At 41.1% G+C, this 15,044-nt stretch overlaps 1 protein-coding gene across 1 annotated transcript in view; it reads right to left on the reverse strand.

Annotated features, from left to right (window-relative positions):
• The window catches only part of RASEF (RAS and EF-hand domain containing), a 128,979-nt gene that overhangs the window by 23,149 nt on the left and 90,786 nt on the right, over positions 1-15,044 (reverse strand). The window contains exons 10-13 of the mRNA XM_075340344.1: positions 12,071-12,305; positions 5,807-5,953; positions 2,640-2,790; positions 493-574 (exon numbers count right to left, since the gene is read on the reverse strand). Coding sequence (XP_075196459.1) covers positions 493-574; positions 2,640-2,790; positions 5,807-5,953; positions 12,071-12,305 — 615 coding nt within the window. The remainder of the gene's footprint in view (positions 1-492; positions 575-2,639; positions 2,791-5,806; positions 5,954-12,070; positions 12,306-15,044) is intronic.

The raw sequence follows: 15,044 nt of genomic DNA on the forward strand, positions 1-15,044 counted from the left end.
GACATTCAGAGGAAGAGTATAATAGACACACGGGCTCCACTTCTGTATTTATTACCCACTCCTGGTTTTGTCTCACAAATACTGAGGTAAAAAACTTACCAAGCACTCAATGTGTGCATGGGGCCTAAGGATCACAGTTTTAAACAAGATTTTTCTCTTAGGTCACATTCACACATTGAGTAATTGGTGATTTTTACCTCAGTATTTGTAGCCAAAACCAGGAGTGGAGCAATCGGAAGACAAGTATAATAGAAACACGGGCACCATTTCTGTATTTATCACCCACTACTGGTTTTGGCTACAAATACTGAGGTAAAAATCTCACCAAATACTCAATGTGTGCACGGAGCCTAAGAATCTAAGAAGGTTTTATAGTCCAAAAAATATAGCACTTCATGAATTAATGGCAACAAAAGAGTAAAGGGAGTATTAGGGACCAGATAGTATATGACATAAATATGAGATATAACTATAAAATTTTGGATGCTTCACCTTTCTTGACCCGCTGTATCCCACAATTGTAATATTGCTGGTTCCCCATCCACCACCAAGGTCTTCATTTGAAAATCAACACCTAATTATAAAAAGGAAATTGAAAAAAATGGAAGTTATTTCATTCAATATAGACTAAAGGCCGCTTTACACGCTGCGAAATTGCTCAAGCGATCTCGTTGGGGTCACGGAATTTGTGACGCACATCCGGTTGCTTTAGCGATGTATTTGCGTGTGACACCTATGAGCGATTTTGAATCGTTGCAAAAACGGTCAAAATCACTCATCGGTGACATGCCCCCCCTATTCTCGAATATCGCTGCTGCTCGGTGTACGAAGTAGTTCGTCGCTCCTGCGGCAGCACACATCGCTATGTGTGACACCGCAGGAACGAGGAACCTCACCTTACCTGCAGGCCACCCGCAATGAGGAAGGAAGGAGGTGGGCGGGATGTTACATCCCGCTCATCTCCGCTTCTATTGGGCGGCGGTTCGGTGACGCTGCTGTGACGTCGCTGTGACGCTGAACGAACCGCCCCCTTAGAAAGAAGGTGGTTCGCCGGTCACAGCGATGTCGCTAAGCAGGTAAGTAGTGTGACGGGTCCGCGCGATGTTGTGCGCCACGGGCAGCGATTTGCCCGTGTCGCACAACCGATGGGGGCGGGTACGCACGCTAGCGATATCGCTCACGATATCGCAGCGTGTAAAGCGGCCTTTAGTCTACTGCTGAGATAAAATATGAGCTATTCTGTCCAGATTGTAGCTGCATCCATGATCCATCAGCTAAAATCCAACGGCCCAAACTAGTGCAGTGAATGGCTTAGGCCACATAGGGTAACATGAGTGAGACACAAGCAACATGCAGCAAATGACACCTAGAATACAGCAGCACTAGAATGCAACAGATGGAATATTGTAACCATCATTTTAATTTTTATTTCCTAAATCAATAGTATACATGAAAATAAGCAACTTTATAATAAATTTTATGAGACAAATCTGCTTCTTTCTCTTCCTGGATGGATCTATCACTCCCAATTCATGGGTAAAAATTAGTTTTCAGTGAAGAAATACTTTCTTATTACTGAAATAGGAGTTGACAGCTGGTGCTTATAAAATTCTATGGAGAGGTGAGGATAGAGGAACTAGAGGCAGACACAGACATTCTGCTGCAAGTTCTCCTGAAACAACACTTACATAGTTATTGCATTGAACGTTATGAGCACCAAATATCATCTATCTCAGTAATGGGAACGTCTGCATTCAGAGAACCATTGAATTGAATTTTTTGAGAACAAATCAGTTCAGGAGGATAAAGAAGCAGATCTTTTTTATAAGATATAGTACAAAGTTTCTCATTTTCATGTGTACCTTTGATTAATGGGAAAAAATAATTAAATGACGGCTACACTGTAAAATTCTTAATTACTATTTTATTTGTTTGAACAACTAAAGTAAGAAGTGTAAAACTCCATCAATCTTTGGATGATCACTGCTTTTCTGATATCATGCAGATACCAGGGACAGGCAGCATGGGGGAACTTGGAATAGCTTCTAGTATAATGATGGATTACACTACTGGTGACAATTACAGTATCAGAGAGAAAGGGTAACTGAAAATGATTAGCTTCAGACAGACTGATATGGTTCAGGAGCCTGGGACAGGTGAAAAAAAGTGCTTTCATCCCTGATGTAGATCATTAGGCACTACACCAATATTCTCATCACTCCCCTAGACCACCAGGATCATACCATTAATGACACCATCATTTATGCATTCTCCAAGAGTCATACCTGATCATTAATTGGCAGTTTGATGTGATGGGCTATTAGAATAACTTGATATTTTATTAATTATATGGTAGTGCTATATATCTTAGCATTACTTGGATTTGGCAGCATTATTTAGGCATAACATGGTGGTATTTTAGGGCACTAAACTGTTGTGTTGTGTGGGCTTTGCATGGTTACGTTATTTGGTATTGTATGTCAGTCTGAACATTAAAATTACAAGAACAACTGTTATAAATGATGAGATAGTGGGGCCTACATTTTCTATAAACTGTCCCTGTACATAAGCTTCACTGCAGTCTTATCTACTCCAGCTTAGCTACTGGTATAACATTTCATATGGTTGTAGTAACATACCTAGAGTTGCACTGGTGTTGCCTCGAAACTCATTTTTACAAAGTCTCATGAGAAAACTAGACTTCCCAACAGCAGCATCCCCAGCGAGGACTATCTTGTACGCTTTCTCTGTGCTGGAAAATTTGCTTACACTGTCTTCAGTAGTATCTGCCTGGAAGGAGAAAGAACATTTTAGTACCTCCTATGATATTTATAGATAAATGGATGGATGGATGGATGGATGGATGGATGAATGAAATAAGATCGATAGATAGATAGATAGAGAGATAGAGAGACCATTGCAGATTGACAATTAGGAACATGTGCTGTATCTCTTAGTAATTACATCATTTGATATAAATAATTATGTCACGGTATAATAAAGGGTTTTCAGATAATATTTCCACATTAAACTTTTATCCCATGCAGATTTCTTGATCCTCCGTTCAGTGAGTATGCACTTATGCCTGTGTTTTTATTTCTACATCATAATAAGTCCCAAATGCTGTATATTGTTGACCGGGAAATCTGAGTAAATAAAGTTGGGATGGGAGACCACATTTTTTAGGAATCACTAAAAGGGATTAAAACTTAAAGAGAATCTGTCACCTACTCTCTAACGGGGCGCACCAACAGGGTTCGATCCGATGGGCGTTGCTGCTCTCCGGTCTGGCGCCTCCTCTAACATTGCAATCGCCGTCCCCCTTGCTTCCTGTGATGAGGGCAGAACAAAATACTGTAATGCACAGGCACGGACGTTCTTTGACCTTTACACATGCCTACGCATTACAGTACTTTGTTCTGCCCTCAGTAGGGCAGATAAAACGCCCTTGCACAGGAGGGCACTGTGTGGATGACATGGGATGTGTCATTCACACGAAGCAAGAAGGATGGCAATCGCAAGGATAGAGGAGGCGACAGACCCAAGAGCAGCAACGCCCATCAGACCTTACAGTATCGGACCGCCCAGGTGAGTAGGTGACCAGTTCCCTTTTAAAGGGGTTTTTCCCAAGAACAAAGTTATTTTTAAAGTGAATTTTAATCAACAAATCTTGAAATAATAATAAGTTTCACAATTGGAAAAAAATGTTCCTGTGCTGAGATAATCTTATATATATGCCCCGCTATGTACTGTGTAATGGCTGTGTCTGACCATACAGGGACATGGTCTGATTATACCACATCTCCTGGACAGGGGAGGACACAAAAGAGAATAAAGACATTACAGTGTGGGATTAAAGCTGATTCTTTTTGTCAGGTAAAACATTTCCCTGCCTGTTTTCTTTTTTTTTTTTTTTTTTTAATTTACCTCAAAGAACATAACATAAAGATTCAAATTTGTCTCAGCTAATAAAAATCTATTTGGGGTATAAATTGTTAAATAGAAAAAATATGCACTTTTGCAGCCAAGAAGGTATTTTTTATCTTGTCTTTTACTTCCCTATCCAGTAATGAAGATAGTTTTGTGACCAAAAAGCATCTTACAAAAAAGTGTCCAGCTCGTATATTTATAAAATCCCCGAAGCAGCATGAGAGCCTTTCCAGTGACTGAGTTTGAAGAACATAGTTTAGGATATACGGTAATACATGTTATTGAAGGGTTTGTCCCAATTTTCTAAAATGATTCTGTCATCACCAGGTTTATACTGCCCACCTAAGAGCAGTACGAAGTTAGAGCAGAGACCCTGATTCCAGCTCTGGGTCATTTACTGGTAGCTTTGATAAAAGTCTGCAATTCTGCTAGTCCTCTGTAGCCTGAGCTTATGCTATAAATCCTCAATGTTCATGAGCACCAGCTATCCCTATCCCCAAGCAATGATTGGCAGTTTTCATTGTATACACAGTGTAGGCAGAAAGCCATCAATCAATGACATAGGTGGGGATTCTGAAAATACTAGAAGAGCTGCAGCAGATAAAATAGCATTCTTATTAAAATTATAGCAAGAAGCCCAGGCAGAGTTGCCAACTTTATTTTTTATGTTTTCTGGACAGTTTCTCGTTTCTTAAAAAAATCATGGACAACACATTAGATCACTAGAATAAATCATTAAGATTTTACTTGTCTACAGGCCATAATTCCTATATGAAGACATTCGCTGAATTCACTGTGAACTGTAAGAGAGTGATAAATACAGTCATAGAAATTTGTAGACGTTTTCTAGCTTCAAAAAATCATAGATATGTAAAAAAAAAATTTACGGACATGGGGAAAAGTGCCCTATTTTCTGGCCTGTTCCAGAATTACTGGATGGTTGGCAAGCCTGAGCCCAGGAAGTGACAAAGCCGTGGAATAACAGTCCATGTTCCCACTTTATGTTCAGCACAGATTGGGAAGCAAAAAGTTGTAGACAGATTCCCTTCCAGTCATAGGATATGTGATAACTTGCCGACTGCTGGGTGTTTGACCATTGGGACACCCCCTAATCTTGATAACAGGACCCAGAACCCTGTCTGAATAGAGCGGATGTCTTGCTTTGTCATAGTCTATAGAACTGCCAATTGTAGCCAAACTCTATATTTGACTATATCCATCAGAATAGGTGATAATCCTTTCACTATTTTACTCCACTGTCAATAGACTATGAAGAATCAGTTATGGTAAAAAATGAAATAGTTAACAAAAAACTATGAAAAGATCCATATGTTGTCTATTCTTAAGATTAGCAGTCAATATCTGACAAGGGTTCTGATCTGATTCTTCACTTTACCCACAAAAGGTAATAACTAGGGATGATCGAATATCACAAATATTTGGTAATATTCGGCTTCGCGAATATCCGCCGAATAGGTCGCTGCTATGCGAATATTCGATGCGCAATGTAAGTCTATGGGAAACCCGAATAGTTGCCGAATAGCAACTATTCGGGTTTCACATAGACTTACATTGCGCATCGAATATTCGCAAATAGTCGAATAGCGGCGTCCCATTCGGCAAATATGGGGGTAGCCGAATATTTGAGGTATTCGATCATCCCTAGTAATAACAATCACACCAGTAAGCACGCAGATATGTCCAAGGACAGGCAGATGTGTTTCCTGCGTCAAGAGGTCTGGCTTCAATATTGCAGCCTTTAGATCAGGAATGATTCAACCATCCTCTTCTAGTACTATATCATTAAACATGATTAGATGGGATTACATTAGTGTTAATCTGAAAGTATGCAGACAGTCACAGAAGCTGTGCTTACACTTGTAACGCGTGCAGGCAATGCTGAGATACATTTTCTGGATGATGCACCTGAGCTGCTCCTGCTGACTGGTCGTGATGGTTTCCAATCTAGAAATGAGCCACCAGATTCAGGAGCATAGGATTCTTCATCCCTAATTTCAGGAACCTGTAGAGAGTTTACATAGATTATATGCTACATTAGTATTCATTGCACTGCAAAAAATATCACCCAGATTTCATGCTGAAAATAGGCCAGAAATTAAGTTTACAACACTAGTGGGATGCGTATTTGACTAGTACTAGCCAGGATTGCACAAGACCCGCAAAGCTCTTACCCACACCACACATTTTATGTGAGAAGTCAAGGTGCTAATAATTTAAGTAGAAGCACTCTAATAGCTGTAGTACGATATTGTACAGTCATGGCCAAAAGTTTTGAGAATGACACCAAAATTATATTTTCACATGATCTGTTGCCCTCTGGTTTTTAATTGTGTTTGTCTGATGTTTACATCACAAACAGAAATATAATTGCAATCATATTATGAGTACCAAAAGGTTATATTGACAGTTAGAATGAGTTAATGCAGCAAGTCAATATTTGCAGTGTTGACCCTTCTTCTTCAGGACCTCTGCAATTCTCCCTGGCATGCTCTCAATCAACTTCTGGACCAAATCCTGACTGATAGCTGTCCATTCTTGCATAAGCAATGCTTGCATTTTGCCAGAATTTGTTGGTTTTTGTCCACCCGTCTCTTGATGATTGCCCACAAGTTCTCAATGGGAATAAGATCTGGGGAGTTTCCAGGCCATGGACCCAAAATCTCTATGTTTTGTTTCATGAGCCATTTAGTGATCACCTTTGATTTATTGAAAGGTGCTCCATCATGCTGGAAAAGGCATTGTTGGGCGCCAAACTGCTCTTGGACAGTTGGGAGAAGTTGCTCTTGGAGGACATTCTGGTACCATTCTTTATTCATGGCTGTGTTTTTAGGCAAGACTGTGAGTGAGCCGATTCCCTTGGCTGAGAAGCAACCCCACACATGAATCGTTTCAGGATGCTTAACAGTTGGCATGAGACAAGACTGGTGGTAGCGCTCACCTCTTCTCCTAATAAGCTGTTTTCCAGATGTCCCAAACAATCGAAAAGGGGATTCATCTGAGAAAATGACTTTACCCCAGTCCTCAGCAGTCCACTCCCTGTACCTTTTGCAGAATGTCAGTCAGTCCCTGATGTTTTTTCTGGAGAGAAGTGGCTTCTTTGCTGCCCTCCTTTAAACCAGGCCTTGCTCAAACAGTCTCCGCCGCACAGTGCGTGCAGAAGTATTCACACCAGCCTGCTACCATTGCTGAGCTAGCTCGGCACTGCTGGTAGTCCGATCCCGCAGCTGAAACTGTTTTAAGATACGGTCCTGGTGTTTGCTGGTCCTTCTTGGGCGCACGGGAGCCTTTTTGGCAACAATGGAAGCTCCCTCCTTGAAGTTCTTGATGATGCGATAGATTGTTGACTGAGGTGCAATCTTTGTAGCTGCGATACTCTTCCCTGTTAGGCCATTTTTGTGCAGAGCAATGATGGCTGCACGTGTTTCTTTAGAGATAACCAAGGTTAACTGAAGAGAAATAATGATACCAAGCACCAGCCTCCTTTTAAAGTGTCCAGTGGTGTCATTCTTACTTAATCATGACTGATTGATCGCCAGCCCTGTCCTCATCAACACCCACACCTGTGTTAATTGAACAATCACTAAAACAATGTTAGCTACTCCTTTTAAGGCCGGAATGCAAAGATGTTGAAATGTGTTTTGGGGGTTGAAGTTAATTTAATTAGCCAATATTGACTTTGCAAGTAATTGCTGTTAAGCTGATCACTCTTTATGACATTCTGGAGTATATGCAAATTGCCATTAGAAAAACGTAAGCAGTAGACTTTGTAAAAATTAATATTTGTAGCATTCTCAAAACTTTTGGTCATGGCTGTATGCTTTATGGATCAAAAAGAACCCTGATATATGGTATTGCTGAATACAAGATATGAATCATATGTGACATATATACAAGGATGGGGATATATATATATATCAGGATGAGGAACATGACTAAGGACATATACGTCCGAAACGCGTCCTCCCTTTTTACACCTGCTATGATGCGTTTTTAATGCAACCATGGAACATGGAATTTTAATGAAATTTTGAATAAAATCTGATGTTTTAAATTTCTGGAACTGGATGCTGGATTATCTCCTCCTCCCTGCAATTCGTGGTAGTAAGGTCTAACTACCAAAAGTCCGTGCACCGTTCTTGGCTGATACTCTAATCTCCTGAAAGGGTGAGCTGGTTTTTTTCTTCTCTTTGCTTATCAGGATGAGGAACATGTATATCCCACCAAGAACAGTATCTGCAAGGAGATTGTATGTTCGCCTTGTGTTTGCGTGGGTTTTCTCTGGGTACTCCAGTTTACTCCCCCACTACAAAAACACATTAGTAGGGAATTTCGATTGAGAGCCCCAAAGTGGATAGTGTTGCTGATGTATGTAAAGCGCTGTGAGATTAATGACGTTATATAAGTGAATAAAATCTAATATATAAAGCCGAGTGTATATGTGTGTGTGTGTGTGTATGTATGTCCGCTAAAGGAATCCGCATCATCGCATTTACAATCACGATATTTTGCACAGACGCCCCATGTGACTCAGGAAACGTCATAGACTATGTTTTGACGGGAAAATTTAACCCCGCGCTTTACAGTTACTCTCCAAAAAACCTGCCTCCATTAAAGTCAATGGAGCTGCGTGGTAAAGGTTATTAATAGCAGCAGTGATTAGTTGCTATAGTAACAAAGGACATTCATAGTATAAGAAGCTTATGTGTGAGGTAATAATATGTAAGTGGAGAGACAGAGAGAGACAGAAATAGACAGACAGACATAGGCACAGACAGAGTAAAAGGCAGACAGGGAAAGAGACAGAGAGAGACAGACAAAGACAGAAAGACAGACAGAGACAGACAAAAAAAGAGAAAGAGAGACAGACAGACAATCAAAGAGACAAATCAAAAGGTCCGTGGAGCCTCTGTTAGGATTCTTGACACGGAAAATAGCCAGATATCCCTCCGGGAAGGACCTAGCCAGGGAGTGGCTCTTTTTAGGAGACCACCATAACCATTATATTAAGTGGCCCTTTTAGTCAATATCCAGCTCTTGACGAGTTTAAAGATATGACAAGGGAAATACCAAGGGTAGGTATACATCCACAGACAGCTGTTTCGGGGTATTGCCCCTCATCAGTGTGGAGTAGGATTCTGGCCAGGTGGGAGCAATGCCTAGTAGACCAGCAAGACAAAACAATCACTGATCTCGGGGAGACCAGCCAGAGAAAACACTGCCGGCAGCCAGCAAAGGCGCTCAACACAATGAAATCCTAGGTTTATTTCCCCCCGGGAAGTATGCAAATGAAAAGGTCCGTGGAGCCTCTGTTAGGAGTCTCGACACGGAAAATAGCCAGATATCCCTCCGGGAAGGACCTAGCAAAGGAGTGGCTCTTTTTAGGAGAAATTCTGGCTATTTTCCGTGTCGAGACTCCTAACAGAGGCTCTACGGACCTTTTGATTTGCATACTTCCCTGGGGGCAATACACCTAGGATTTCACTGTGTTGAGCGCCTTTGCTGGCTGCCGGCCGTGTTTTCTCTGGCTGGGCTCCCCGTTTTGTCTTGCTAATCAAAGAGACAGACACAGACAGACAGGCACAGACAGTGAAAGAAACAGACAGGGAAAGAGACATACAGAGACAGACAGGCACAGACAGGGAAAGAGACAGAGAGAGACAGACAGGCACAGACAGGGAAAGAGACAGAGAGAGACAGTCAAAGAGGCAGACAGATACAGACAGGGAAAGAGACAGGCACAGACAGACAGGGAAAAAAACATAGAGCCAGACAGTGAAAGAGACAGAGACAGGGAAAGAGACAGAGGGAAAGAGACAGATGGGGAAAGAGACAGATGGGGAAAGAGACAGACAGACACAGAGATAGAGATAGAGAGTCAGACACACACAGACAGACACAGAAATAGAGAGAGACAGAAAGACAGACACAGAGATAGAGACAGATACAGAGATATACAGAAAGACAGACATAGAGATAGAGAGACAAAAAGACAGACACAGAGATAGAGAGAGACACATACAGATTCTATGTAGATGTTGCCTTGATGGGCAGGCATACAGATTCAATGTAGATGTTGCCTTGGTAGGAAGACATCCAGATACTATGTAGGTGTTGCCTTGATGGGCAGGCATACAGATTCTATGTAGATGTTGCCTTGGTGGGCGAATATACAGATTCTATGTAGATGTTGCCTTGGTAGGCAGGCATATAGATTCTATGTAGATGTTGCCTTGGTAGGCAGACATACAAATTCTATGTAGATGTTGCCTTGATGGGCAGGCATACAGATTCTATGTAGATGTTGCCTTGGTGGGCAGGCATACAGATTCTATGTAGATGTTGCCTTGATGGGCAGGCATACAGATTCTATGTAAATGTTGCCTTGGTGGGCAGACATACATATTCTATGTAGATGTTGCCTTGATGGGCAGGCATACAGATTCTATGTAGATGTTGCCTTGGTGGGCAGGCATACAGATTCTATGTAGATGTTGCCTTCTTGGGCAGATATACATATTCAATGCAGATGTTGCCTTGGTGCGCAGACATACAGATTCTATGTAGATGTTGCCTTGGTGGGCAGGCATACAGATTCTATGTAGATATTGCCTTGGTGGGCAGGCATACAGATTCTATGTAGATGTTGCCTTGGTGGGCAGATATACAGATTCAATGCAGATGTTGCCTTGGTGCGCAGACATACAGATTCTATGTAGATGTTGCCTTGGTGGGGAGGCATACAGATTCTATGTAGATGTTGCCTTGGTGGGGAGGCATACAGATTATATGTAGATGTTGCCTTGGTGGGCAGGCATACAGATTCTATGTAGCTGTTGCCTTGGTGGGCAGGCATACAGATTCTACGTAGATGTTGCCTTGGTGGGCAGGCATACAGATTCTATGTAGATGTTGCCTTGGTGGGCAGATATACAGATTCAATGCAGATGTTGCATTGGTGCGCAGACATACAGATTCTATGTAGATGTTGCCTTGGTGGGGAGGCATACAGATTTTATGTAGATGTTGCCTTGGTAGGCAGGCATACAGATTTTATGTAGATGTTGCCTTGGTGGGCAGGCATACAGATTCTATGTAGATGTTGCCTTGGTGGGGAGGCATACAGATTTTATGTAGATGTTGCCTTGGTAGGCAGGCATACAGATTCTATGTAGATGTTGCCTTGGTGGGGAGGCATACAGATTTTATGTAGATGTTGCCTTGGTGGGGAGGCATACAGATTCTATGTAGATGTTGCCTTGGTAGGCAGACATATAGATTCTATGTAGATTTTGCCTTGGTAGGCAGGCATACAGATTCTATGTAGATGTTGCCTTGGTAGGCAGACATATAGATTTTATGTAGATTTTGCCTTGGTAGGCAGGCATACAGATTCTATTTTGATATTGCCTTGTGTATTGCAGGGCTAGATATTGTATTTGTTAGGTATAATTACCCCATCTTTTGCAGAGAGTAATTAGACTGAGTATAGTAGCATAAGTAATGTCGTCCCTGTCTTTTTGGAGACAGTAGCATAGTGTGAGGTGGAAATGTTCACCTACATGTGGAGGAGGTCTGCATTTTTTCATTATTATTAGTGATGTGCGAGCACTACCGCTTGGGTGCTCGATACTCATAACAAGCAGTTGGACGCTCTTACGGGCTTGACTTGTGTACCGAGTATAATGGAAGTTAATCAATGGAGAACTCAAGATTTTTTTAGAAGACACTGAAGCAGCAAACTTTGTGGAAATCAAAATTTGTGTCTGTGTGAAAACTTTCGATTGTACAGCATTGTTCATGTGAATTGCTACCTGAATTTCCATGATAGTGAACTCCCCTTGACAAAACCCTTCAGTCATGTCTGCATACATGATCAACAAAGATGTCAAATAGTTTTTAAATGCAGCTGGGAGAATAAAATTAAATGTTATAGATATAATTAATCCTTCTTTATGATTCTCCCCTTCATTAGATATCCAGAAATGGATAACAGCTACCTATATAAACCACTATGGCTACTGGGAAATGCTTAATGGAAAACCTCTATAAGCATGTTCTCAACATGGGGAAATTAATAAGACCCCTTTAAAGAATTATGTGTTCTACTGCAAATACTCACATCTGTATCTGAAGCATCACCGCCATAACCTTCATGAGCAAATCTTGACCGCTGAACGCTTCTTGGAGGCCTGTACTCCACCTCTGAATCGTATTCATTGGAGTCTCTCAAAGTGGATAGTCCACTGTCTATACAACTTTCAGGAAGGCTATCAACCTCACAGTTTATTCTCTGCATGGGATCACATACCGCCAAAGTATCATAGTCCTCATCTAAGTAGGATGATCTAGGAGACCTTGTCAAGAAAGTGGTTAACGTTAGGAAGTCAGTGGCACATTGGTTACATATTTCAAAGTATTATAAAGGTAAGGTGAAATGATTATTGTTTTCTAAATGGATCCAAAATATTATTCTAATTGAATTAATTACATTTCTTTGTGTGATTGGAGCTCTTTCTGTACAGATCTTGTAATTCCATACTTTCCTTCCCACAGTTGTGTAGATTACTCTCCTGATATATGTTTTATTCAAGAGAACCTGTAATATGATTGCTGCTAAATGAGCCAATGTTCCACAAGGGTCAAAGACCGGCTCCATTATTGAAGCTGTGCATGTTTTACTTACGGTGTTTCAACAATGATGTGACTAGGAGGGTTAGTCCAAGAGAGAGGGCCCTAGCAGCTTCTCCCCTCCCTGCTTTTCCTTGCTATACCTTGCTTTACAGCACTTACACTGTGTGCAGAATTATTAGGCAAGTTGTATTTTAGAGGACTGTTCTCAATCAACCCAAAAGACTAATAAATATCAAAGCTTAATATTTTTGGAAGTTGGAGTGGGGTTTTTTTTAGATTTGGCTATTTTAAGAGGATATCTGTTTGTGCAGGTAACTATTACTGTACAGAATTATTAGGCAACTTAATAAAAACCAAATATATTCCCAACTCACTTGTTTATTTTCACCAGGTAAACCAATATAACGGCCCAAAATTTAGAAATAAACATTTCTGACATGGAAATACAAAACCAAAAAAAATTACAACCCAATATAGCCACCTTTCTTTATGATGACACTCAACAGCCTACCATTCATACATTGTCAGTTGCTTGATCTGTTTACGATCAACATTGCGTGCAGCAGCCACCACAGCCTCCCAGACACTGTTCCGAGAGGTGTACTGTTTCCCCTCAGTGTAGATCTTACATTTTATGAGGGACCACAGGTTCTCTATGGGGTTCAGATCAGGTGAACAAGGAGGCCATGTCATTATTTTTTCATCTTTTAGACCCTTACTGGCCAGCCATGCTGTGGAGTAGCTGGACGCATGTGATGGAGCATTGTCCTGCATGAAAATCATGTTTTTCTTGAACGATACAGACTTCTTCCTGTACCACTGCTTGAAGAAGTTGTCTTAAAGGAACTAGCAGTAGGTCTGGGAGTTGAGCTTCACTCCATCCTCATCCCGAAAAGGTCCCACAAGTTCATCTTTGATGATACTAGCCCATACTAGTACCCCACCTCCACTTTGCTGGCGTCTGAGTCGGAGTGGAACTCTCTGCCCTTTACTGATCCAGCCTCTGGCCCATCCATCTGGCCCATCAAGAGTCACTCTCATTTCATCAGTCCATAAAACCTTTGAACAATCAGTCTTAAGATATTTCTTGGCCCAGTCTTGACGTTTTATCTTATGTTTCTTGTTCAAAGGTGGTCAGTTTTCAGCCTTCCATACCTTGGCCATGTCCATGATTATGGAACACCTTGTGCTTTTTGATACTCCAGTAATGTTGCAGCTCTGAAATATGGCCAAACTGGTGACAAATGGCATCTTAGCAGCTTCACACTTGATTTTCCTCAATTCATGGGGAGTTATTTTGCGCTTTTTTTGCCCAACACGCTTTTTGCGACCCTGTTGGTATTTGCCATGAAACGCTTGATTGTTCGGTGATCACGCTTCAAAAGTTTGGCAATTTCAAGACTGCTACATCCCTCTGCAAGACATCTCACAATTTTGGACTTTTTAGAGCCCGTCAAATCTCTCTTCTGACCCATTTTGCTAAAGGAAAGGAAGTTGTCTAATAATTAAACACACCTTATATAGGGTGTTGATGTCATTACACCACACTCCTCTTCATTAGGAGTAGGACAACATGTATACAAATTATCATGTGATCAAAATATTCATTTGCCTAATAATTCTGCACAGAATGTATATATGCACATAGAGAGAGACCTATCAGACTAGTGGAGCAGGGCAGGAAGAAGCCACCAGGGACTTGCCTCTGGCTAGTCCAGTTGGTCACATTGTCCTCTGCCAGTGTAATAAAGTACATGGCTACAATAATGATTACTTATATGTGCTTGCATTTCCCTTAGATAACAATTCTGGAGCCTCTTTTCTCATACAGTGCCTTGCGAAAGTATTCGGCCCCTTTGAATTTTTAAACCTTTTCCCACATTTCAGGCTTCAAACATAAAGATAAAAATTTTAATGTTATGGTGAAGAATCAACAACAAGTGGGACACAATTGTGAGGTTGAACGATATTTATTGCTTATTTTAAATTTTTGTAAAAAATAAAAAAATGAAAATTGGGGCGTGCAATATTATTCGTCCCCTTTTGGACGTGTGGAGAAGCTTAAAGCCGGATTTGGTTAAAAAAAGATGTCCAAAACTTTAAACATCTGAAGAAGCTCTGTGCAAGCGATCATATTGAAATGGAAGGAGTATCATACCACTGCAAATCTACCAAGACCTGGCCATCCTTCAAAAATTTCATGTCAAACAAGGAAAAGACTGATCAGAGATACAGCCAAGAGGCCCATGATCACTCTAAATGAACTGCAGAGATCTACAGCTGAGGTGGGAGAGTCTGTTCATAGGACAACAATTAGTCGTACACTGCACAAATCTGGCCTTTATGGAAGAGTGGCAAAAAGAAAGACATTTCTCAAAGCTATCCATAAAAAGTGTTGTTTAAGGTTTGCCACTAGCCACCTGGGAGACACACCAAACATGTGGAAGAAGGTGCTCTGGTCA

Source organism: Anomaloglossus baeobatrachus, chromosome 1 (genome assembly GCF_048569485.1).
Source record: "Anomaloglossus baeobatrachus isolate aAnoBae1 chromosome 1, aAnoBae1.hap1, whole genome shotgun sequence".
Classification (NCBI taxonomy): Eukaryota; Metazoa; Chordata; class Amphibia; order Anura; family Aromobatidae; genus Anomaloglossus; species Anomaloglossus baeobatrachus.